Source organism: Contarinia nasturtii, unplaced genomic scaffold, assembly GCF_009176525.2.
Source record: "Contarinia nasturtii isolate CC-2019 unplaced genomic scaffold, AAFC_CNas_1.1 Cnas_scaffold_1964, whole genome shotgun sequence".
Classification (NCBI taxonomy): Eukaryota; Metazoa; Arthropoda; class Insecta; order Diptera; family Cecidomyiidae; genus Contarinia; species Contarinia nasturtii.
In genome coordinates, this window is record NW_022199294.1 from 1,127,507 (window position 1) to 1,151,353 (window position 23,847).

The 23,847-nt window shown below is 34.1% G+C and overlaps 3 protein-coding genes across 5 annotated transcripts; 1 reads left to right on the forward strand and 2 right to left on the reverse strand.

Annotated features, from left to right (window-relative positions):
• The first annotated feature begins 1,197 nt into the window (after window positions 1-1,197).
• On the forward strand, window positions 1,198-4,783 carry LOC116347612. 3 transcript variants are annotated; one of them, XM_031778285.1, is made up of 5 exons: window positions 1,198-1,322; window positions 3,144-3,226; window positions 3,342-3,752; window positions 4,037-4,167; window positions 4,321-4,783. In XM_031778285.1, exons 2-5 carry the CDS (start codon window positions 3,173-3,175, stop codon window positions 4,433-4,435), a joined length of 711 nt encoding a protein of 236 aa, XP_031634145.1. In that variant the 5' UTR covers window positions 1,198-1,322; window positions 3,144-3,172; the 3' UTR covers window positions 4,436-4,783. The 3 variants fall into 3 exon arrangements, with proteins under 3 accessions (XP_031634145.1, XP_031634147.1, XP_031634146.1); XM_031778287.1 differs by lacking the exon at window positions 1,198-1,322 and adding an exon at window positions 1,884-1,930; XM_031778286.1 differs by lacking the exon at window positions 1,198-1,322 and adding an exon at window positions 1,961-2,278.
• A 598-nt stretch (window positions 4,784-5,381) lies between these two features.
• LOC116347570 (facilitated trehalose transporter Tret1-like) lies at window positions 5,382-9,377 on the reverse strand. The gene is made up of 8 exons (XM_031778218.1): window positions 8,581-9,377; window positions 8,068-8,303; window positions 7,838-7,968; window positions 7,364-7,556; window positions 7,133-7,289; window positions 6,111-6,284; window positions 5,772-6,016; window positions 5,382-5,706 (listed from the first exon to the last, which is right to left on the reverse strand). Exons 1-8 carry the CDS (start codon window positions 8,645-8,647, stop codon window positions 5,488-5,490), a joined length of 1,422 nt encoding a protein of 473 aa, XP_031634078.1. The 5' UTR covers window positions 8,648-9,377; the 3' UTR covers window positions 5,382-5,487.
• A 1,560-nt stretch (window positions 9,378-10,937) lies between these two features.
• Window positions 10,938-16,914, reverse strand: LOC116347558 (E3 ubiquitin-protein ligase TRIM9-like). Its single transcript, XM_031778194.1, has 10 exons — window positions 15,241-16,914; window positions 13,669-13,764; window positions 13,320-13,451; window positions 13,148-13,249; window positions 12,885-13,035; window positions 12,755-12,787; window positions 12,457-12,596; window positions 12,247-12,385; window positions 11,947-12,180; window positions 10,938-11,849 (listed from the first exon to the last, which is right to left on the reverse strand). Exons 1-10 carry the CDS (start codon window positions 16,096-16,098, stop codon window positions 11,557-11,559), a joined length of 2,178 nt encoding a protein of 725 aa, XP_031634054.1. The 5' UTR covers window positions 16,099-16,914; the 3' UTR covers window positions 10,938-11,556.
• Between the last annotated feature and the right edge of the window lie 6,933 nt (window positions 16,915-23,847).

Here is a 23,847-nt window from a genome sequence, read left to right on the forward strand (position 1 = left end):
AGCACGTCAAGTACAGTCGATCTTTCACTTATTTTCCTTGTGTACCATTTACACACCTCGTGAAAACATGTGCGAATGAACGACTATGAGCCAAATACACGAACCCAAAGGGTTTAAAACAAAGAGAGGGAATAAGAAAGAAACGAGAGTTGAAGAACAGTAAGACACGTAGACATAACAATGCACATGATATGTAAAAGATATATAAAAAAGAACAACAACGAAACGACACAACCTGATTGATTTCCATGAAATCAGCTCACTTGGAGAAGAAATAACAGCTCAATTTTTATTATCAATTTATTGCTTTCATTTTCACTGGTGTCACGATAATTTTTTGTTCGCGTTATTTATAACGTGACATGATATAAATATAAACATGAAACACTTCATGAGGACAACATAGAATGGTTTTTATCGCAAATATAAATAACATTCAGTAATATCAAGTCGTCTATTTTATTCCATGCTTGAAATGAAAAAATCTCGTTCATTTCTTTCATTGCCATCGCATTTATTTCGATCGATTAAATATTTGTATTTTTTTCGTATAATCTAAACTGGATATTTTTGTTTCGTATGATCTCGAATAAGACCAAATAACATTAAATGGCAAAATAATGACGTAAAAATGCAAGCGTCAGTCATATTTCGGTTAAAATCAGTTACAAAAAAACCCCTTTGTGTTTTGAATTCAAAGTGCGTTGAGCTCTTATACTGTATTTCATGCTGATGTGCATTGAATTCCATGCGCTGGGGGCCGTTTTATACTGGAAATACACACAAGGTAACGACATTGCACAAATGTCAGTTTGTCTCTTTCTACAAAACTCCGTCTGTCATTCGTGTAAAATTTCGATCAATGCTATCAATTAAAATATTAATTCTCGTTCAATGGAACAAATTGATAAGAATTTTGTAAAATATTCCGTTTTGATAACAAAAAAGATGAAATTTTATCGAATGCAGTTTGGTAATTTCTTCTGTTGATTGTGCTTCAAAACAAGTTTGACCACAATGACACCACAATGGCAACAGTGAAAATTTGAATTTTTCCACATCGCACACGCACACACTGGAATTCTCTGAGAACATGTTTCACATACGCGTTCGTCTGCTCTACTCTGGTCGCACACATACGCAACACGAGTGAAAGATCATCTGAAAAAAAAAACCGTCATGTATGAAATGCGGCGAGTTTTTAACACGTCGACATACGTTGTAGTTTTTAGCATTGGCAATCAGTAACCGATAGGTAGTTGGAAAGCAACGTTGGTGCCATAACGTTACGACCAAAAAAATTGATTCAGTTTTATATCGCGGTAAGTGGAATAGTTAATCTGTCTGGTGAAATTTCTAGTAAAAAAAAGGTCACAGTGAAAATAGTCATTTAGAGTAGCAAAGAAATTTCAATTGTCATTCCAAAAATCATCTTCGAAAAAAAGGGCAACGTTCAGACAAGCGTATATTATCTTGAAATCGATGGTTTCGCAATAAAAAAGTATATTCGATAGCCAATTAATCAAAGATACGACTTTCACTGTAATTGTATTCGTGGTTGCACAGACTTACGAAATTCAACCAAAAAAAAAGAATATTCCATTTGAAATTAAGTATGCGATAATTTAGCCGCTTGACATCAGCCAAACACGATGCCGATGCGTTAACGTTTTTTCTCTCTTTCTGTGAGACCCACAGTATCGATGCGTTTATATGTGTGCGTGCCTTGGAATGGTGTATACTTTGTTAGATCTTTCGGGGCGATGATATATCTTACATACACACAGACACACGTTCGGTCCATGTTCCGTGTGAGCATTAGTATTAGTTGATTTGAAATCAATGTGTGCGTTACTCGTACTAGAAGTATTTGTGCGGTTCTTCGTTTTAACATTTTGAGTCTGCTAGTTGCTTTCAACTATAGAAGAAGGTAACAAAAAGAGAAGACGAAAAAAAAGTGTTGTGTTGTCATCAAAATTTGACCATTATCTAAATTTCTATTCACACATTCATCCCGACTAATTTTCCGACGGATCTAATTTGTGACTGCCGTTGGCTCACTGTGATTTCATTCCAAACAAAGGAGTACCACAATCAAAGAGAAAAAAACTAGAGAAACGACCGTTTTTCCGTCGTCATTTCATTTTTTCGGGGGATATATCGATTTGTGAAAGTGTCGGTGCCAAAGAAATGTGCTAATCGATTGTTGAAATAGAAATTTGATTTGGTTTAGAAAATTGTAGCAAATAAATCCGTTTAAGTGTTGTCTCTGTATTTGGTTGGTTTTCATTTCTTCTATTGATTTTTATATTGTGTATCTATTAGTCTCTTTCGTGCACACACCGTTCCGCCGGTCGCCATGATGTTTTGCATCGCATTCTATCCCGTTTCTTTGTACAGACGCACATCAAACTAACAGGCGAGAGACGACCAGAACAGAGAAAAAAATATTATATGTTGCTAGTGTTAATTTGTAACTAGATGCTGTATAATTGCAACGCAATTATTTTAATATTGACAGTTCCAGAAAAATTGTAAATTATTTGCCACTGATTTCAATTGGAAAAATCAATTTTGAACAATTTTTCATAATCAGCACACAATTACACAAAATTGCATTTATTCACGAATGTACTGCGAAAAAAATGTGCAAAAACACATTTTCGTAGTTGTGTCGTCAACTGCCAACAAATATTTTGCAAACGAAATGTTGATTTTGGACCTGAAATGAGAAATGAATATATATATGAAGAATACTCGTTTTGCTAGTGTCGAGACAAATAAGCAAATCGGTTTATTGTAATATGCATTTTTGCTATTGTGTTTGCACACATGAATGACATGGGATTGGCGAATATTCTCTCGAATACCTGTTTGAGTCATTGCCACCTAATGAATTTTTCGTACTTCATTCTCAAGCAAAACATCATTAATATATATATTTTATTCTGTTCGGCGCTTCGTTCTAATCGTTTTTCGACATTTGACATTGACTTTTCTTCTCTAATGTATTGAAGTTCATCTAGTTAAGCGAATGATTTGAACAATTGTCATCATTTATAAATAGCACGTCGTCCCGTTCACATATCAACTGATAACAAATTTTGAATTCTGGTTTTTTCTTTCTGGAAATATTTTTACAGATTTTATTTTAAAACACTAACTACAAACCATGGCTGGAGGGAATAACAAAAAGCAACAAAAGCAACCGAAAGTTGCCAAGAAAGTGAGTATTTTTTCCATCAATTTTTTATTGCATACTTTTTTCCGTGAAATTTTCAATCGAAATTTTATTTGAAAAAAAGACGTAACGATTAACGAATGTTTCTATTGTTTTGCAGTCCTCTCAAGATAAATCACAAAAGAAAGGAAAATCATCAACGAAATCATCGTGTTGCCCATGGTTTTTCGGTATTGTGTTGTTGCTCGCTGCAATTGGTGGACTTTTAGCATACGATACACAACGTAATGATGGTGTTTTTGAGAAGTCAGCTGCCGGTAAATTTTTGAAAGATACCGGAGCATTGCCATACGTTGAAGTTGCCTGGACAAAATCATTGTCCACCAGTGCGCGTGGCTACCAATGGGCTGAAGTCAATGTACCAATCTACGCTAACGTCACCTATGTTGCTCTTAAGCCATACGGTTTATTTTTGAAAGATTTTGGAATTGTTGCATTGAATGGAGCTAAAAATGGATGGACTGTCACAAAAGAATATGTTTCAGCAAAAACACCCGTAGTTGTTAATTTCGTAAGTATTCGATTTTTTTTTCTCTCTTGCTGTTTTAAAATTCCTCAATGTGTCACACACACACACAAAAAAATCGCTGATTCGATGGCATTCCATCAATGTGTGTTCGACGTGTGTTCAAACGCATTCAGCACATTTTCGAGGTCATCGTTTCAATGAACATTTTATTTGAACAAATATTTAATTTTGCCTTGCGAAAACTCTTACGCATTGAACAATTTTGAAAGCCACTATCTCATGCATTTTATTTAATCAATATTCTTCATTTTCCACATCACACATAGATCGAACAGTATGCACCTGGTTTACCACAAAAAATTTCGGACTCATCGATTTCAACGTGGAAATTCATTTCTAGCACCAGCTGTACTGTGTACTCAAACAGCGTTGATTTTCTTCAAACAAAAGTTTTTGTGTAAGTATTTCAATATTTGTGTTGCATAATTTGTCGTTTTTTTTTTTCAACATTCGTTCGATCGTTTGACCGTTCGTCTTTATTCTGACACGTTTTATTTACTGATAACACAATTTCTTCTCTCCTTTTTTCTTCTTATTGCTGATAATACAGCGGACAACTTTCACCCGAAAATCTAGGCAAAGCTCTTAATCAAACACAAATCGCCGTAGCCGATTATTATAGTTGGTTTCATAAAAAAGTGGATATTTATGCTAAAATCAAGTGATATGGATACCTCAGTTAAAGCACAAACCGAATAAAAAAGAAGATGAAAAAAATACACAACGTAAAGAGAGAAAATATGAGAAAAATTAGCTTAAAATTCCAAGACCATCAAATCATACAAGCACACACATTGCGCGCAGCATCAACAACAATAACATTCTGTAATTTGGATATGAATTATTTTTTTTTCTTCCTATCAATTTCTTTTCTTGTTGAAGGTATTTTCAAGAACACAATCGATTTGTGTATCAGCTAGAGCAATATTACATATTGTATTTAACAAAATGTCATAATTGTAACATACAAAAAAAATACACGAAATAAAAACTACAAAAAAATTTAAAAATGATCACACCGAGTAAATTTTCCAATAAAAAATCATGTCTGGCAGTTTAATAAGTGTCTGTATATCGAAACATAAAAAAAGAGACATTTTAACGACCCAAAATGAACATACTCACAATTTACTCAACAACACAAAATATATTCGACAAATTACGCTAATTTCAAATGCTGTCATGTAATTTATTCGTTGTTTGTTTTCATATTCTATTCCATTTCTTTTTTATGTATAATCATAAATTGATATTAAATTAATTTATAGAATAATTGTCAAAAATTGTGAGAAGAATAAAAATAAATAAAGAAATCCTTTGAAACGGACGAGAAAAAAAATGACGATAGCCATCATGTTTTTAATCGTGGTTTTTCTAAGGAATCACCCATGAGACTAATCTAAATAGGAATGAAGGAGAAGGAAAAATACATACCAAGCACAATTGGACCTATGAACACTTGTTGATAATTGATCACTGGACTATGTATGTTTGTAATACTCTCTGAGTATTGCTTGCTAATCATTGAGCAAAACTCATGGAATTTCCATTTTTTTTTTTTTTCAAATATTTATTTTCAACAAATTTTCTATAAAAATTTAACGACTCGAGAACAAAATAAGTACATAATTTGTCATTGATAAAATTAACGTTCATCTAAAAGAAACTATAGTCCTTTCCATAAAATTCGATTTATACAACTACATTTTAAAAATGTCTATCGTTCTAAAATGGCCGCAATTTCGGCATAATTCTTTCCTTTGGTTTCTGGAATAAATACGATGATGAATATGGCACCAAAAAGTGTGCAACCGCTGAATAAAAACACCCAGCCGTGCATTCCAAAGACGAGCGCAACTGATTCGAAGAATTTGACCATCACAAATGCCAGGATCCACGATAAACAGAAACAAATTGTACACCCAATACTACGCACCTAATTGAAGCACAAAGTAAACGATGATGAATATTTCGAATTGTAATTAAGTTCAGTTTCATTACCTTCTCTGGCATCACTTCTGCGATCACAATGAACATAATTGGTATCAGTCCAATGGCAGCTAAAAACATCATTCCTGAGAAACTGGCAATGGAAATCCATGAGTACGGACTGACATCGACACCAATCGAATGCAAGTAGGAGTAGGAGCCAAGACATGACAGACACAATGATGTTCCAATCGCTGAAGATATCAACAGGATCTTACGACCTAAGCGATCCACCAAAAATGTTGCCACGTAAGTTCCTAACAAACGAATAAAAATTGGAATTGATTTTCGAAACACCTTCAAATGTTATTTATAAAAAATAGAAAAAAATATTAGTTCACATAGGCCCACCTAGTAATTGGACGACTCCAACGTATATGGCCGATAATTGAGGCGAAAACTTTGAACCACTTTCACGGAAAATGGTCGCTGTATAGTTAAGCATTGTAAATACACCGCAAAATTCATGCATAAAAATCAAAGCCAATCCAATCATAAACGCCTTACGTCCAGCTCGCGTTTTGACTGAAAGAAGAGTAAATTGAATTGGATTTTAATGATGGAAGATCATTTTGATACACAAATATTAACAAAATTAATACTTTTTATTCATATTTTTCTTCATTTTTTTTTGGATCATTTGTGATTATTTTGGATAAGCAAAGTGATTTGAAAAGAGGCGAAAGAAGCATGGACCAAGAAAAAACTATAAACTTAGTGAATTTCTCAGCAGGTTATACATATCAAAAAGTAAATTTGCCACACATTTGTGTTAGTACACAAGCAAAAACAAAACCTTTGGCTATGGGCAATATCAATTCATCGAATTGTATAGAGGCAGTTTCTTGAAATATCATTACATTTAACATGTTTCGTACCTGCACATCAAACATATGTTAACCATATGTTGATAAAAATAGAATAAAAAAACAAAACTTGTTAGCTGGTACATCTAACTTCTCATCATATAGCAAGTGTAACTCGAAGATTTGAAGATCAAATTTCAAAACATTTATTCGCATTCATATTTTTTTCTAGTAAAGACATTTGAAGAATATAGAAAAACAAATGATCGAACAATCCAGAAGAAGCTACAGAAGCAATATTATCAAAGATATTCGGCATATTCTGCTGTAATTTGACATGTTTCATCAAGCGATACGCAATTTGTAGAAAAATAAAATTGAAACTATCGATGCTTAAGTGTATGTAATTTCATTCAAAATAAATTGAAAAATTGTAAAATGCAAATTTTTCAAAGTAATTGACAACTAAGAATAAATTAATCCAAACATTAGGTCAACTCAGTAAAATTTTAAAATATACTTTGTTGATAATTAGCATTTTGTTGTTTCCGTTAGCGTAATACTTACACAAGTCTTTGTATTCGAAGTTGTTTTTGACTTTGCATTCAGTTTGCATGGTTTCATCAATTCGTTTTCGAAGTTCGTCCCATTCTTTGCGAATATTGTCTGACATTGTTTCTCCTTCGCCAACATTTCGATAGAATCTAAAAGACTGTTCGGCCAACTGAAATACAAAAGAGCAGGTACAAAACTGTATTCAAAATTCCTCACACTTGATTACAAATCGAATTTTCTCACCTCTTCCTTTTTGATCCGCAATAAAAATGTCGGTGTTTCGGGAAAGAATATAAACGACAAAAGATAGACTATCGAAAGGATGATTCCGAAATATGGTATGGCAAAGTATTGAAGATAGTAACCGGCCAAGAATGCAAATAGAAAACCAGCATTTGCGGAGAACATCAATAGACTTCCCAATCGACCTCGTACGCTTTTTTTGTAAAAAGTAAATATGAACTTATTGTTTTTGTAAAATTATGATACTTTATTTGTTAAAAAATGAAAGTAAAACAATGCAGCCACCGTTCGTCAGATATGTGTCATAAGTCAATGTCTATACACCCTTAATGACAAATTTAATGACCATACAGATATTTCAAGTACAAATTTTTTTTGCATATTATGCGATTAACAAATTTCTCTTTCTACTACACAATAGAAAGTATGTCATTTTAACGACGAAATAAATTTTAAAAAATATTGAAAACTTACTGAGCCTCTGATATTTCAGCAATAAAAATGGGTACCAGAGTAAATGCACCACCACTACCGAGACCAGATAGTATTCTTGACAAATACAGTTGCCATGGATAAATTCCGTATTCGATAAGAATCCAGCTTATCTGAAATAGACATCAATAAACAAATATGAAATGCAAATAATTAACAAACATGAGGCAATAAAGATGATTAATGTAATCTTCTCATTTTTTATTACTTACAAGATGTGGAACGGCCACTGATGCGAGTGGAATTTTTCGCCCAGCAACATCAGCTATAAAATAGTAGAGAAGGGTTCCAACGACTCCAGATACAGCAAAAAGTGATGTAACCCACGATCGTTCCTCTTGGCCCATGGCACCTTCAACGAGCGGGGATTTTTCATTTGACTCCAAAATTAGCAGACTAGAACTTGTCCATCCTGATGCATATCCATACAATATATTCGTTATATTCACTGTAGACACCAAAAAGAAAGAAAAAGATGAATATTTTTAGTTCGCAGACATGGAAACTGGTTTTTGGAGTCAGTTAATCTGGTCAAATTCAGAAAATTGTTTTTCATACAAATCATGAATTTAATTTTCATAAATGCACTTGTAATACTTTTTTCTCATTTTCGCATTTCAAATGTCAAACTGTACACAATACGTAATTCAATAACACTTTCTACTGTATCACAATTCGGCGAACATAGATAATTTAATTTCAGTCAATTTTTCTCGAATATTTACCGATAACTGTGGCTAAGTACTGATTTCTGGTACTACTTTTAGACGGAAGACTCTTGGTGATTCTCATTTTGTGATGTTAAAGGGTTGACAGGTATAGGCAAAGACACGAAATTAGCACGAGAAAATCAAAAATCGATTAAAATTGAATTGGATCACAGTTGGTTAATCAAACGATATTTTCGACGTGATTTGTTAGTTTGCAACAGAAATTGATCATACGCCAATTATACGATGACGTTTATGATGTACGTTTGAAAATGCAACGTTTTGTTTAAATATTTACATTTGAAAAGATTAATTAAAATACAATATCACAAATAAACTAAAAATTGCACGTATTTCACTTCCAAAACTCGTTTATAAACGGAAAACTTCAAAATTTGCCTCTTTTTTTCGGCGAAAAATCGTTTCAAATCGCACTTTAAAATCCACAAAGTAGTATAAAAATCACGATTTTTATTATGCACTGACATCCGAACAAATGTGAGCACTGTCCCAATAAAAAAAAACGCCGAATTAAGCTAAAATTAAAAATACAACAAAAGTATTGTTTATGCACAAATTTGACGATATAAGCACGATGTACACAAAGGAAAAACTCAATGTCACTCTACACACTGTTCGGAAAGCCCAAACAAATTGTGAAACACTCAAAATAAAAATATGTCGAGAAAAAGGAGATCGTTGAACGAATGAGTGATGAAATTCGGTTGTTGTTGATTTTCGGAAAGAATGAGATTTTTACACTGTCAAACTGATGCCACTTTCCACTCTCGACTGATCGACCGAGCATGCCGCTTGATTTTATTTATTCAAAGCGTTTTATCGTTTGGGCACGCTCATAATGTTTGCGAACACATTTTCATACGATACAACATACGATGTTCGGTTGTGCTGTCGCTTCGGTGTCGTGTTGTTGTTCCTTCTCTTTTTCGTATCAAGTTTCGTCCATGTGCTCGGATACATTTACTCTTATCACACGATACACGTGCGTCAAGAGCCTGCACTACGCTCGTAGTATTTTGGTGTTCATAACAATTGATTTGAATATTTAGCTCGTGCATGCTAAATGGTCGGTTGAGCATCTCAGTTTCTTTTTTGTCATTCGAACGAAATTTATTATGAAATGTTTCAATGACTTTTTACTCATTTAAATCCATAACAATTTCCATTCAATATAACGCGATTCAAGAGCGTTGCGCGACGTTAATTATCCAGCAATTGGAATTAATTTAGAAACGCATATCATGCATATATTCAACGCATATTTGCTTTTAGACAAGAAAATGCCGACATAAGTCGCCGATGCCGTCACACTATTTACATGACGATCGTCAATTTAACATATAGTGATCTTTATTCATATTCATAACTTTCAATCACATGGTCGATTACAACGCACATTTGGATCATCTCCGATTACATGAGAACTCTTATTTATACTTACGCAAAACCATTTCCAGATTCAACTTGCTTCATCCGACTCATAACGCTCTAGATAGAAATTCACATAAATAAATACTCCGAATTCACTTCAGTTTTGATCATCAAAAATGACTTTAATTTATTTTTATCGTTGCCTAAATCTACTTTGCGATATGAAAATGTCGGTATCTTAGGCTAATATAAATTATCTAAATATATCTATTCTAAACATCTAAATTGGTATTTGGTTTTGTGCGTGATTCATTTCACAATGATAAGATATCATATTTCTCTCGAAATGTGCGTTTCTTTGTCGAAAATATGCTGTTCGGTTTGATTGAGTAAAATATTATATTTTTGCATGATTTTATTGTACCGAATATTATGATGAAATGATAAATTACATATAAACAAATTGATGACGATATCAATTGTGACAGTTATAGACATGGTATTTTCATTTGACAAATGAACTGGTGTAAAATTCCACTTGTGACACTTAATATTTGAAATAAATCAATTTGTTTACATGGATGATGCGGATGAAATTCCATTGGAAAATGAATTGTGCAAAAGATTGTTTTGTTGATTAAGATGCTGCATCGAATTTAATTTATTCTATTGTTTTGTTTTGTTTCGACAATCTCTCTCTTAATAATAAACTATTGTAAATCATTTCCAGGATTCTGGACTATACTAAGAATTTAAATTAAACATTTCATTCGAAACTAATACTCAAATTGATGATTCTGAAGACAAAAATCGTTATATTCTAAGGATTAATTTTATTGATCATTACTTTTTTTCGAAGGTGGCTGCTTCAATTCAATCATTTTTTTATTACCAAACGTTATTGAATTCTGAAAAATGGCATTTCTACATTTTGTGCGTAAATCGTTTTTTTACTTCATAAAGTTTAAATTTTATGTATTATTTCTAGATGCTGTACAACAAAAATTATATAATTCGAATCGTTTCTTTATAAATGTTTTTATTAGTTAATTCTGTCTAGAATCTTGTAGCCGAACTTAATTTAAATCATTCAATAGTAATGATTTCCAATTATTGATGTCAAGCAATGTGTCCAAATGAATCGAATCAATTAAATGACGTATGACAAAGGCTCGTCATATATTAGTCATCCACAACTTGAATTGATTTTCACTTTCAACCGACAGAAGTCAACAAATGCTTAAACAAGATATAATTGTTTGCCGTTCGCTACTGCTTTTTTATCAGTAATTTAAAATCATTGACTCAATAATTGAATTATGAGTTATGAAGAGAGTGTAAAACAATATAATTTCTTATTACACTTGCAGTGAAAACAGAGAGAGTGAGCAAAGTGTGTGAATTCATTCACCCTTCTAATTTTTTGCTTCAATTTCGACTTTGTCCGAAAAAGTATCGAATATCTGTTCAGTTAGTATAACAATCGTTTTGAGTTCATTCGCTTGCTTTTTATTTAGTCTAAACGCATGGTTTTATTTGTTCAATATCTTTCAATTTTCATTATCAATCGTTTTGAATTTGTATACACAAACGTGTTGTTCAGTGTAAATAATCCATGTGTGGTGCCGATATGCCACTGTGCAATGTAACTGTTGTTCCGCGATTTAGGCTGACAGCTGGATAAAATACTCCATATAAATCACGGAATGCCGTTGAACCTTGTGGCATGCCGTTCACAAGGAAGCTCAGTGTATGTCGAGTTAGGTCCAATAGAATTCCAACTGTGCTACCATTTGCGATTCCACCCTCAATACGACGTTCATGTATCGAATTGTGTTGAAACCAAGACCGTTTGTGATCAATATACATGGCAAAACCTTTGTCATCTTTGCCTGCGATTTTCGAAAGAAATCGTTTTTTATCGAAAAGTGTATAAAAAGACATGCCAATTAAAAAAAGGAAAAGTGTAAATAATTTCATCAAACTCACCAAGCATACGGTCGGTTGCCACATCGACTCTTGCCACTCCAAAGGCTGGATCAGTATCAGATGCATATTTATCAATGGTAAACTCCCAATAGTGAATGCCGCGCGAGAAACCAACTGAACCTAACGCAACACTGTGATCCCATCCATTTGCTGAAACCGTCGTTAGCCCATTTGAAATTGATAAACCATTTTTGTTTGCATTGCTCAATGCCGGATCGAATGTGAACCATGCGACTGTTTCAAAATGAAAAAAAAAAAATAAATTTTTGAACCACATTCTGTTGTTTCAATGCAACTTACCTTCTGCCGTGTGCAATCCAATCGTATCTGAATATTCTCCCTCATAGAATTTATTGAATGCCTTAATGCGTGCATTATACATCGAATCGAAATGTAAACCATCGACTGTACAAATAGTTTCCTTTCCGCAATACACTTCCTATTCGTGTCGAAAAATCAGAAATGTTCAAAGAAACAAAAAAACATATTAAAAATGCATTCGAAACAAACCCGAAATTCTCCGCCGTTGCCGTCATCCATTTCAAGTACGTATCCATCAATTGATATCTGATTTGATGCCTTCCAAGCCACCGTCACCGAATTATTTACGGTCGAACATTCCTCGTGAATTATCGCTGGTATCGACGGGACTAAATGAAACAAATCAGAAACAAACTCGATTAGCTCAGATTCGCAATTATTAAAAAAGAAAAAGCGATGAAAACATTTTCTGATGAAAATGCAAATGAAATGAATTGTAAATAAAATGGAGATGAAGCGTTTAAGCAAACGATTAGATAATAATTACCTGTTTGTATGCGCTCATTACAATCTCGGCCAGCTGATTTAAATAAAACAGAAACAAATTAATTAAATTGTTTTTAATCGAAATACTGACCAAGGTAACACAACTACACAACTGCGGTGTCTGTACTTACATTTGATTTGAGTGAAATTTAAATTGTCAATTGCTCGTTTTACGGTGAAATCGTCTAGCTGTAGATCAATAATGGGAGTAACACGTGGCGCTGCCATTTGATGCCACCTCTCATCGGTGTCCACAACACGATTTATTAGAGCGGAACCAACCTACGCACACACAAAAACACGCAAATCCAAATTAATTTCTAATTCCATACAATTTATAGGCAACGATTTGTGAAATGGGCCGCATTTCATGCGATTTGATATTGGTCAGTACCTGCAGAAAAGCTGCATTATCCGTCTCTTTGAGTGCTTCGATACAGAATTGAATTAAAGCAGTGGTTTGCGTTAATTTAGCCGCACAATTCATTTGCTGCTCCTGTGGGCATTGAAAATTTGAAATTTTATCGATGTAAATGCTTAAAATGTATGTGTTTTTGCACACGTACCTTTAGTACACGTAATTTATGCTCTTTGTCCATTTCAATTGTTTCCAATAGGTAATCACGGCGCTCTTGCATCATTTGTATCAACGACTCGCATTGCATTAGTACCATTTGCTCAAAATCATTACACGACTCCTGATAATTGAATTATTTCATCACATTTAGTTATCGTGCAACCAATAATGGATTTATTTACATTAAACAATAATTAAAGCATGGAGATTTTTTGTTAAATCAAGGGCAAATGAAATAAAGGTATAGAAACTGTTCGTCTGGGGAGCGGAAAACAAGGAGGAAAAGAGCGCCTCCTTGTCACGATTCCACCTCCTCAGAGACGCAGAGTAACATTTACCGTCACTTTATCACTCATTCCCTTCAGTCTTTGGATAAATTCCGTTGTAGATCTGGCTTTCTCCGACAATTGCTGCAAGTTTTGCGAGAGTTCCGTCTGTTTAGCGAAGAAAAATATATGCATCAAAATTAATCTTATTCATGCGTTCCATTTTATTTGCTTGAATAATATATATTTAAATCATATCATTAACTGTCAATATTGCTTAATGTAATGTAATTTCATGCAAAATTTTCATCGTGCTCATGTCATGATAATTTAAAATCCGTTCAATAAAAGCATCTGTCAGCGCGATGTTGAATTAACCGAACCAATATACAAAGTAAGCCGAGTGAAATGAATCGCTGACTATTCACATAATGTAAACCGTATTGTCTGTCTGTTTCTTCATCGATAAGAGTTTATCGCCTATTATGAGTTATATCATTGCTGGCACAAGCGCTGAACAACACATAATAAAATTATTCAATGGCTCCCTATTTACAGTATTATTATCGATTGTATATACAATTTATGGGACAGGCTTCCAGAGATAAACGTATTCAGTAATAGAAGAAAGGCGATTTAAGATTTATTCAAGACACTTTCATTCTCCTACAATGTTGAATGTTGCGTGAAACATTTTATTCTTTTCTCGAATTTAAACTGGGCTGAACCCTATGAAACAGAGCCAGTTTTGTGCACTCAAAACGAATTTGGACGTTTTCAATTACAATTACTTGAGTATTTGTATGACTATTGCTATTGAAAGTGTGAGATAGGGGAACAATGACGGTATTTATTCACTCGAACATTTACAATTGTTGAGTTTAAGATTTGATTTAAAGTTTAATTGAATTAAAGCGATTTGTTCATGTAATTTTATGAGTTTTATCGTTCAACTCTAACACATCGTTCTATTTTGGAAGATTTACTTTGCATTATGAAGCAAATGCTATCGTACTCGTTTTATATGCTCTGGGGTCATTGAACAGAAATTATATCGGCTATTTGTCTTGTTTTTGTTCTTTCAAGTTTTTGATTTTCATGCAATTTTTGTTCTTTCCTCAAAAATCAGTCATTTATTCACCAATTGCAGCTCTAGGATCGAATTTCGAGCAAAACGTCACAATTTATACGATATTTTGCAACTTTTATGCGAACATATTTGAAAGGATTGTCTGAAAAAATGCGTGAATTCGATCAATTCGCATAGAATTCGGAATGAAAGTAAGACAATTTATAAAATTCCGTGAATAACTACTATTTGCGTGAAATTTTTGTAAAAAAATACCAATAAAATTCAGTAATCAAAAAAAGGAAGAAAAATCCAATCTACTAACGAACAATTATTAAACGGAAAAATCATCTTTGTTAATAAGAAATTTCTTGTATTAATAGTTCTCTGTAATGAAATCCTGGTATTTTAAATACGACTCAAGGTGTCGGTGTCTATCTATTTTCATTCCTCGGAAATTCGAATCAATTTTCTCATTTTGATGGTAAAGTTGATGTTTTGGATTTTTCGACAGTAGTATTAGGGTGAAAAGGTGATTTATGATTTTCTAAAGAAAAAACGAGGGGAAACAATACCTTTTGTGATTTACAAATAGTGGCGATTGATTGAATTTCATGGCATTGATGACGACTATCACACAGGCATCGTTGGCACAATGCACTTTTACACGTTAAACAAAATACGGTCAATGGTTCTGTGCAGTGTTCGATGCAAACTAATTTTCGGGTTGTTGTTGTTGCAACACCACCGCCGCGCGGTACAATCAATGTGTGTTTCGCCAATGGTCCACGAGCTGGATGACACAGATCACGGCAACTATCACAATACCGAATTTCACACTGTTCACATATAACTGTCGCTGTTTTCGGATCAATTGCACACATTTGACATCGCAATGCCTCGCGCTCACAAAATCGATCGATTATTGTTTCCATTGTACGGTACCTGGGTAGGTTACGTGCGCCACCATCATCAAAGAACACAATTTTACGGCATACGGGACACGATAATGAATAGACGGCACCACCAGACGGCGGACACAATGCTTGCAAATTCAACGTTCCAGCATATGAATTGGGGCGTGATGTATTGCAAATGACACCCGAATCAGCTTCACTTAAAATACTAACTTTATCACCTTCTTGATCGGATGACATACTCTCCGATGTGCTCGAATTGGCCGAACTTTCGCCCGAGTTTTTGCGAGATAACGACGACGTTTGATTTTGACATTGTTGAGCTTGATGATTACCGACGGGCACTTGATAAACTTGTGATGTGGATGCTGTTGAATTATTTTTGTTACTGCCATTGTTTACAATTTGTACTTGTGTGTCTAGTGCACACGTTAAACATAATCCATGGTAACACGGCAATAGCACTGGATTTACATAGAGTTCTTTACAAAACGGACACCGTAATTCCTCCTCCATTATGTATTCAACACACCCTTCACCTGCTGTCACTAACAACCACTCACCAATTTCACTTTCGTTAATTTGCTTTTTGCTCTGATTGACTCGACTGCTAATATTATTGCTTTGAGGCAAAATTCAATTTCGAACTTCGTTCTTTGTTTTTGGCGCAGGAAGAAATATTCGGAATTATTTTATATGGAATTTTCAATACAATACATACACGCTTTTTATTTGCGTTCAACCCACACAAAATGTTTATTACGACTGTGAACTTTTTGTCAGCATTGCAGCATTTTACCACAACTAACCGAACGCAATTTTGCGTGCATTATTGAACGAATGTATTCCTAGATGTATTCCGTTTTATTGCTTGCTAAAAGGTATAATGAAACATTCCAAACATTTCATGTAGTATATGTCGTTGTCAACGAAGCGCAACCAAAATAACGAAGCCCATATTGTTGCATGCGTTCATTTTTATGAGTCTATGCGAGAGAGCACAGGGGTTTCTTTAATCAGCAATGCTTATTTGCAACGAACCCTCCTACCGAACGCATTCACTTTTATGCATTTGAGAAAATGAGAAAATGGTTCTGCAACTTTAAGTACTCCCCCATCCAAACACACAAAGTCTATCGAATTTTATCGAAGCGTCACATGAACACAGAGTACCAAAAATATAAACAGCATACAACACAATACACAAATAACACTAAAGGTGATTAAGAAAGATGAGTTTGAATAAATCGATTGAAACACTTAAAATGAAGACAATCAAATATTACACTATTCCATTTCTCGATTTTATGTTTTTGTTTTATTGGACATTTATGTTTATAATATTTTGTTTATAAATGAGAAAATCAACGATTTACCGTTGTTAGAAAATACAAACGCATCGATACACAGCTGAGTATAAACTGATGTATTGACGAGAGTAAACAGCTTGCCATACAAAAGATATATATGTACGATAACATAAAATGTATGGAATTTCATTGACCTGCGCACCAATGCCGGTTGCGACCAATACTTCCCCTAATATAGTTGTTTATGCATTCAAATGACAATTGTTTCTGCATACGAATGCATACGAGGGTGCATATGGTCTAATAAATATTGACGAATGCAACCACTTTAATATAAATAATGCATTTTTGTATCACTCATTGAAAGTAATAATGAAAACCGTTCTCAATGAACCAAAAGATACAAACGGTATCCAGCGCCATCTGGTGGCAAATAGAAGAATTTTATACACTTTAGAGTAGGAATGCCCACATTAATGCCCACACTCGATCAAGATCTTTTCTCGAACGAAATTGTTTGTGCTAAAGTCGGGTTTTGTAATTTGCTAAGAGTAAATTGAAATGCAGAGTTCAAGTTCATGTAAATTTTCAAAGCGAAAGCTTATTTAGTAATTTCTTTACACTTGTTCTCGTTGCGGTGCGCATTTGGTGAAGAGTTCTGTTTTTTTTTTTTATTTCAAATTGTTTTCCATAAACTTAAGTTTCTTATCAGAAATCGTTCAGAAATATTAGAGATAAAATATTGTCATTTTGATTTCATTGCTCTAAAAAAAGTGCTGTTAGCAATTATAATTTACATCTCATGATATAAATTCCTTAAATTTTCATAAAATTTTAGTCAGTCTGAGGAATTCAGAAAGAATTTTATCACAACGTTTGTTAACACGAACATTTGTTTTTGCAACTCAGTGTGAGTATTCATTTTCCACATCACGAAAATGTTATCATCGCTTGTACGTTTGGATAGCCAATTTTAAAGACTTCATTATTATCCGTCATGTTTGGGCATAAAAAAGTGACACACATTGTGATGCATGAGCGAGCATATTAGGCAAATCAAACTGTATCAATATTATAATCCAATTGACAAAATCCAAACCATTTGTTTTTCTCTCATAAATGTTATTTTTTACTGATGTAAAAAGCCGTTTTATACTTGCTAAATTGAAATGTATAACAAAACAAACGACACGATGAGTCATACATTGCTGTTTTGTATCGCAAAAAATTGATAAAATATTTTAATTGGGTCGGGTGTCGAACTCTTTATGTACTAACACTTTTTATAGAATGTTCGATACATGACTAATATTCATTGACAATTTACGACGGAAAAAAAATAATCGATGGAATAATTGTAGCAAAGACCGGTCCAAAAAAGAGTAAAAACGTTAAAAATTTCACCCAAGCGCATTTTATGAAAAACGGATGATTTTATTGATGAATTTATGCAGAGCTACCATGTTGTCGATCGGTGAAAACGTGAAATTATCACACTTTACTTTCATGATTAATGAGTCATGTATTTACTTCAATTCCGTTTTACTCCAATTCTGCATGAAATATGTTAATAATGATATGAGATTGACTCATTTGATCCAAGCAAATGTGATGCTTCATGCAGAAAAAATGCCCATTTTCAAATCAACGGTTTTGATGCATTTTCGAACATGAATGAATCAATATCAAATGCGGACGTCAACTAACTGTAACCTAACCGAATTTTGTCTGGCGTTTGTTGTCGCAGTCCATTTGTGTGGTCGGAAGAGGATTTTTTCTGCATACATATGTGCATTCAAACAACAGATAAATGGTGAATAAATGTCAATAAATATGCATTTCAATAATTTTAAATAAAAACAAACATTTAATTTTCATCGATGATTTTTTGCCTATTAATTTTTTTAAATTCTGGTTTATTCGATATTTAATAAAATACCACAATATGTTTTTTTGGTGTACATTTTTTGTAGCTCCTGACAATAGGTAATAAAAGTGAGACAAAAAAAAAACTCAGCATTATTACACAATCATGAGGTATACGAAACAAAAAGGAAGCAACCAAATTTGGTCGATCCTATTTAAATAGAATTACTGTTGTTTTCTAGCGTTTTTTTGTTGTTGGTGTATTCACATATTTCCTATTTTTCACTTTTACTTCGACTTCTGTTTTTTTTGTTGTTGTTTCTTTTCCATTCTTTCGGTTTCACTTAACTTCTGGCATTTTTTTGGTGTGCCACATTGATAGCACGCAAAAAAAATCGATATGAAAAAAAGATCGATATGAAAAAAAATGAGCTGAAAAAAATGATTGGTTTGAAAATGAAATTGACAGAGAGAGAGAGAGGAGGAGTGAAATCATAAAAAAATGAAATGGTTTTAGAATGAAGAAAAGAAGTTATGAGGAGCGTGCAATAGGCAATGTGACGAAAATAAAACAACAGCCCACAAAACGATTGTGGATATATATGAATACAACAGAAGAAGAAAAAAAAACGTCGAGCATACGTAAAAAATGCAGTAATTGGTAGTTGTTGTGTGCTATTGTTGTTGTTGATGTGGCTCAAAGGGAAAGTAGCGTGTGCCATCGATTGATTTCCCTTAATCGAGAGTGAAGCATATGAAGTTGATATGTGCGTTTTTTGTTCCACATCTGATGTTATTGCTCTTCTCTATTCGATTGTATGTTTCGATACGTGTGCCGTGTGATCAGTGGGTATGTGGTGCATGCGTCAACATACAATGCACACGGGCAAACACATTTACCTATGAAAACAAAACCAATACGAAAAATGCGAGCAAAAAGGAATCTCAAGAGCAATTCCAAATTGAATTGTTGTTGTTATTTTTCTATTCTCTCTTTCTACGCCAGTGTGAGTGTGTATTCGATGTGCCTGTTTCTGCGTTGCTACTGTGATATCGCGCCTAATATTTGTTACAATAAGAGATCCTTCAACTGATGTATTATTGATGGTGGTGGTGGCGTTTAAAAGTGCCTTATTCTGCACAATAAACCATACGTAGGTGATGTTGTCAGATTTTTCTCTCTTCCTTCTTCTTCTCCGTCTTGTTCTTCTTCGTCATCATCTAGCAGTTGATTTCTCCGTTTCTATCCGTGTGTCGTTTTTTTCTGCTTTCCTTTTTTTCGGTGGATGAATAAAAATAGTTTGCGATCAACTACCGCTGTTGCGTTTTTTTTACGCTAATAAAAAGATAAGATGCCGGATATACCATCTGTTTACGAGCAAACAATACAGCGTTGGCTTCGAGGAGAGGCGATAACTGTTCGATGGCATACACTGTCACGGCGGTTGCCATCGCCATCATTTCTCGTGGTAAATGTGTTAAGTTAAAAAAAAAAAAAGAAGAAAAAAAAACCATAGTTTAGATATCTCGCATATCATCTAAATGAATGTGCTTGAAAAGGAAAGTAAAAAATTAAATGTAATTTTGCACACACAATAACAATACAATAAAAACACACATACTCTCTCTCGATTGAATCCATATGGTTTTTTTTTCACGCGCACTCTCTCAAACACACCGCGGAACAGAATTTTTTCCGAGCTGTTTTTTGTTTCGTCTTCATCATTGTATTGTGCATTTGGTTTTAATGTCGTTTAGGTATGTTGTTTTTTTCTTCTTCTCTTCGTCTTATTTCACCAAATGTGCCGGTGCTGCAAATTCACTTGGAGGAGTGAAAGAAAAATGCCATTAGAAAACGAAATTAAAGTGAAATGGTATCGGGTATTATTGGAACGTGCGGTAGAGGAAGTTGATTGCTTAAATTGATTTGGCTGCTGTTGCCGAAGGAAAGGTATGCTATTGCCTCCGCATGCCAAATCTGATTTCTCTCTCACACACACACATTTTTCATTCTATTAATTTCTATTCTTTTATGGCTGTGAAATTACATAGTCTGTTCGATCGAAGTGTGCCGATGGTGAAAGAAAAGCGTCGGCTGCAATACTTTCCTTGATTTCTCTCGTTTGTAACACGGTCGGTCTCTCTTGTTAATTTTTCTAAATTTGATATAGATGACGGTTGAATTTCATACATATGCGATTTTTTTCCCTGATCTTACATTATTTTTTTTGTCTGTTTTTTTTTGTTGTTCGTCTTTGCCGCGCTCTGCCATTGTGTTTACATTTTTTTTACTTTTTCTCGCCGATTGCTTTGTGTAGATGCTGTTTTTCCCCCGGTGTGGTGTGTGTGTGGATATTTTTGTTTGCCGTATGGCTAGACATCTGAAATCTAATCTGAAAATCGGTGTGTGTGAGGCTGCTAGATGATTGTGGCTTCATGTGTGTAATACCACAAACACCAAATATGTTAGTTTTGGACACCGACGCGCTATTAAAATTTTTCACGCTGCACAGATGAGAAAAAAGAAGAAAAAACATCATGATTCCGGTGCATTTGCTTGCACACAATATCCATCTGCATGAGGGGAGTTAATATATTTCAAAGGTGATTCATTAGACACGTAATCAGAGCAAAATGCATTCCATCTAAAGCATCCGACGTACGATGTATGTGTGTGTGCACAATTTAATTTTGTTTTGCACTCCGTTTCATAAATCATTCAAATGAATAAGAAATTTCTTGCCATTTTCGGTCCGAAAGAGGAAGTTTGCTGTGCAATGAGGCTAAGTTGGATTTCTCTTTTTGTGCGTGCCCATTAGTGCGCTCTTTTGCTCGCGAAAAAAAATATTATCAACTCCAACTTAAATAAAAAAAAACCTTATAAACAAGATCTGTATTTCTGTATATATATATTTATATGGCAGATTTTGTATATAAAATACATCCAGCAGCAAATCCAAAACATTCACACGGCCAACGACAATGATGATGCGTGCACAGTACCCATATCACCATACCAAATGCTGCTGTTGCATTTTCCAAGAGACTGCATCAAGTTGTGTGCTTGTTTAGCTTTGGCATCACCATCATCATCATCATCATCGGTGTGTTTGCGTTTGTGAAAATTTCTCAGCATCTCTCTTTGATTTTTGCATGCAAAAACAGAATCACAGGTTATTATTAGTTAAGAGATATGGCATAAGCTAATTTAAAATCGCTGCGAAAACGCTTATATTAAAACTAACCAACATCCATACTTGGGATTCGATGGATTCTTTGTGCACTCGCATAACATCACTGATGCGAGAGCGAGCGAGCAAACGACCGGGAACGAGCGAGAAGATGCAATATGCGATTCGATATGATGTGTATGAAATTAACATAAGCAATTTCGCACAGGTTATACGAAGTGCTGGGCTGTGTGCCGTGATGTGTATTTTCTTTTTTATTTTCGTTCGTGTTGTTATCTGTCGTATGTTTTTTTTCCTTGCTCAGTGATTTTCTTCAGGTGTATTTTTAACAGACTCTTCGACACTGTTCCAAAGCTGAAGAAGTTGGTGGTGTGGTGTTTTTGTTGCTGCTTTTGACTTATCGCCATCGTGTGTGTATGGACAACCGTTTTGTGTTGTTTGTGCAAAACTTTCTCTTTAATCACAAACCTCTTATGTTTATTTCTGTTTTGAATTTCCTCTATTCACACATCAATAGAGGCGAACGATGTATTTGTCTCACTACGTGCCGCTGATCAGCAGTTGTTTGTTATTGACTTTATTCGACGCAAAATATATTGTGCCCATTTTAAAGATCACATTTTTTGAGAAAAAAGAGAGAAAAAATCCTAAGACACAAATGATCATCACACAGTTATGAATATTGATAAATTCGTTCCTATTTGCATTTCATTAATGGTCTGAAAATTAATGTGAGTCTTTCATGGCGATAAATAACAACGATGATGATGATGATGGTGGCCACATTAAGTTGTCGCCCCTGTAATTTTCTCTTTGCTAAGTAGTGTAAATAAGCTGTCGGCCAATCTGCTGTGAATTATCAATAAATGGCAATAAAAGCATTCTCTTCGCTTCACTCAGTTTTTGTGCTCGTCCATTTTTTGGCTCGGAAATAAAACCGAGATTTCATATTTCGAAAGAAAAAAAAACACACACAATTTTACAGTAGCAATTTAAAACGGTCGATTCGAGTTTGTGTAGCGGTTCCACGCTTGATTTATGGCACCACAGTTCTACAAAGCGATAAAATATCTGTAATTATTCCAATCTTGACCTATCACAAACGAATTTTAATTGCATGGTTCAAGTGTTTATCTCTGGCCGAAGAACCATCGAGACTTAACGGTTTCGTTCATTTAATGAGTTTGTTTTTGTATGGCATTTCATTCGAAAACTTTATCATCGCTCCGTCCGAAAATTGTTTATCGTTTCCAATGAAAACTATGTGACGACAAAGATGAGGCATCTATTTGTTTGTGACCCACTTGACTAGTCCATCTGTCGCATTAAATTATAACCGTTTCGTTCGTAAAATCAACACGCCAAAATAAGATTCACACGCATTGACGTGGGTTAATTTCCATTGAATCGAATGGTTTCTTTTCTAACACATGCATGCATCCATATATTTAGCATTTTCACTTCCACGAAGTCGCTAATTTCGACCAATATAATTCCAATTGATTCGAGATATTTCCTGACTCACACTCACAGACGCCCATATCGCGTATTCGCGTCATTTCGATTTAACCATAGCACACATTCAATGCGTGTGACTAGAAAATGCTTAATTGACGTTTCGATCGGAGATTGTGTGTCGAGCCATTTAGTTGAATAAAAAGAAACAAAGAGAAATTAAGCACAATTTAGACGATATTATTTATTCATGGTGCTCATATGAATGTGAATTTAAAAACAAAATATATACAAAAAAAAGAAGAAGAATAATAGTAATAACAATTTGCCAACTTTCTCTTTGTATAGACCCATTGGAATAAATGTGCAACATGTCTTGTGTGTACTTTATTTTGATGAAAAATGTAGATTGAGTAGCACACATACATACAAAGCGCAACCAT

What these genes read in the sequence shown, in the direction of transcription:
- LOC116347558 (XM_031778194.1), bottom strand. Translation starts at nt 16,098, where the DNA reads ATGGAGGAGGAATTACGGTGTCCGTTTTGTAAAGAACTCTATGTAAAT. An exon ending in CTATTTGTAAATCACAAAAG is followed by an intron (nt 13,765 to 15,240) that starts GTATTGTTTCCC and finishes TTCGCTAAACAG; the next exon opens with ACGGAACTCTCGCAAAACTT. An exon ending in GGCAACCGACCGTATGCTTG is followed by an intron (nt 11,850 to 11,946) that starts GTGAGTTTGATG and finishes CGAAAATCGCAG; the next exon opens with GCAAAGATGACAAAGGTTTT.
- LOC116347570 (XM_031778218.1), bottom strand. Translation starts at nt 8,647, where the DNA reads ATGAGAATCACCAAGAGTCTTCCGTCTAAAAGTAGTACCAGAAATCAG. An exon ending in GTACTTAGCCACAGTTATCG is followed by an intron (nt 8,304 to 8,580) that starts GTAAATATTCGA and finishes TGGTGTCTACAG; the next exon opens with TGAATATAACGAATATATTG. An exon ending in CAGTGGCCGTTCCACATCTT is followed by an intron (nt 7,969 to 8,067) that starts GTAAGTAATAAA and finishes TGTCTATTTCAG; the next exon opens with ATAAGCTGGATTCTTATCGA.
- LOC116347612 (XM_031778285.1), top strand. Translation starts at nt 3,173, where the DNA reads ATGGCTGGAGGGAATAACAAAAAGCAACAAAAGCAACCGAAAGTTGCC. An exon ending in AACCGAAAGTTGCCAAGAAA is followed by an intron (nt 3,227 to 3,341) that starts GTGAGTATTTTT and finishes ATTGTTTTGCAG; the next exon opens with TCCTCTCAAGATAAATCACA. An exon ending in CACCCGTAGTTGTTAATTTC is followed by an intron (nt 3,753 to 4,036) that starts GTAAGTATTCGA and finishes CATCACACATAG; the next exon opens with ATCGAACAGTATGCACCTGG.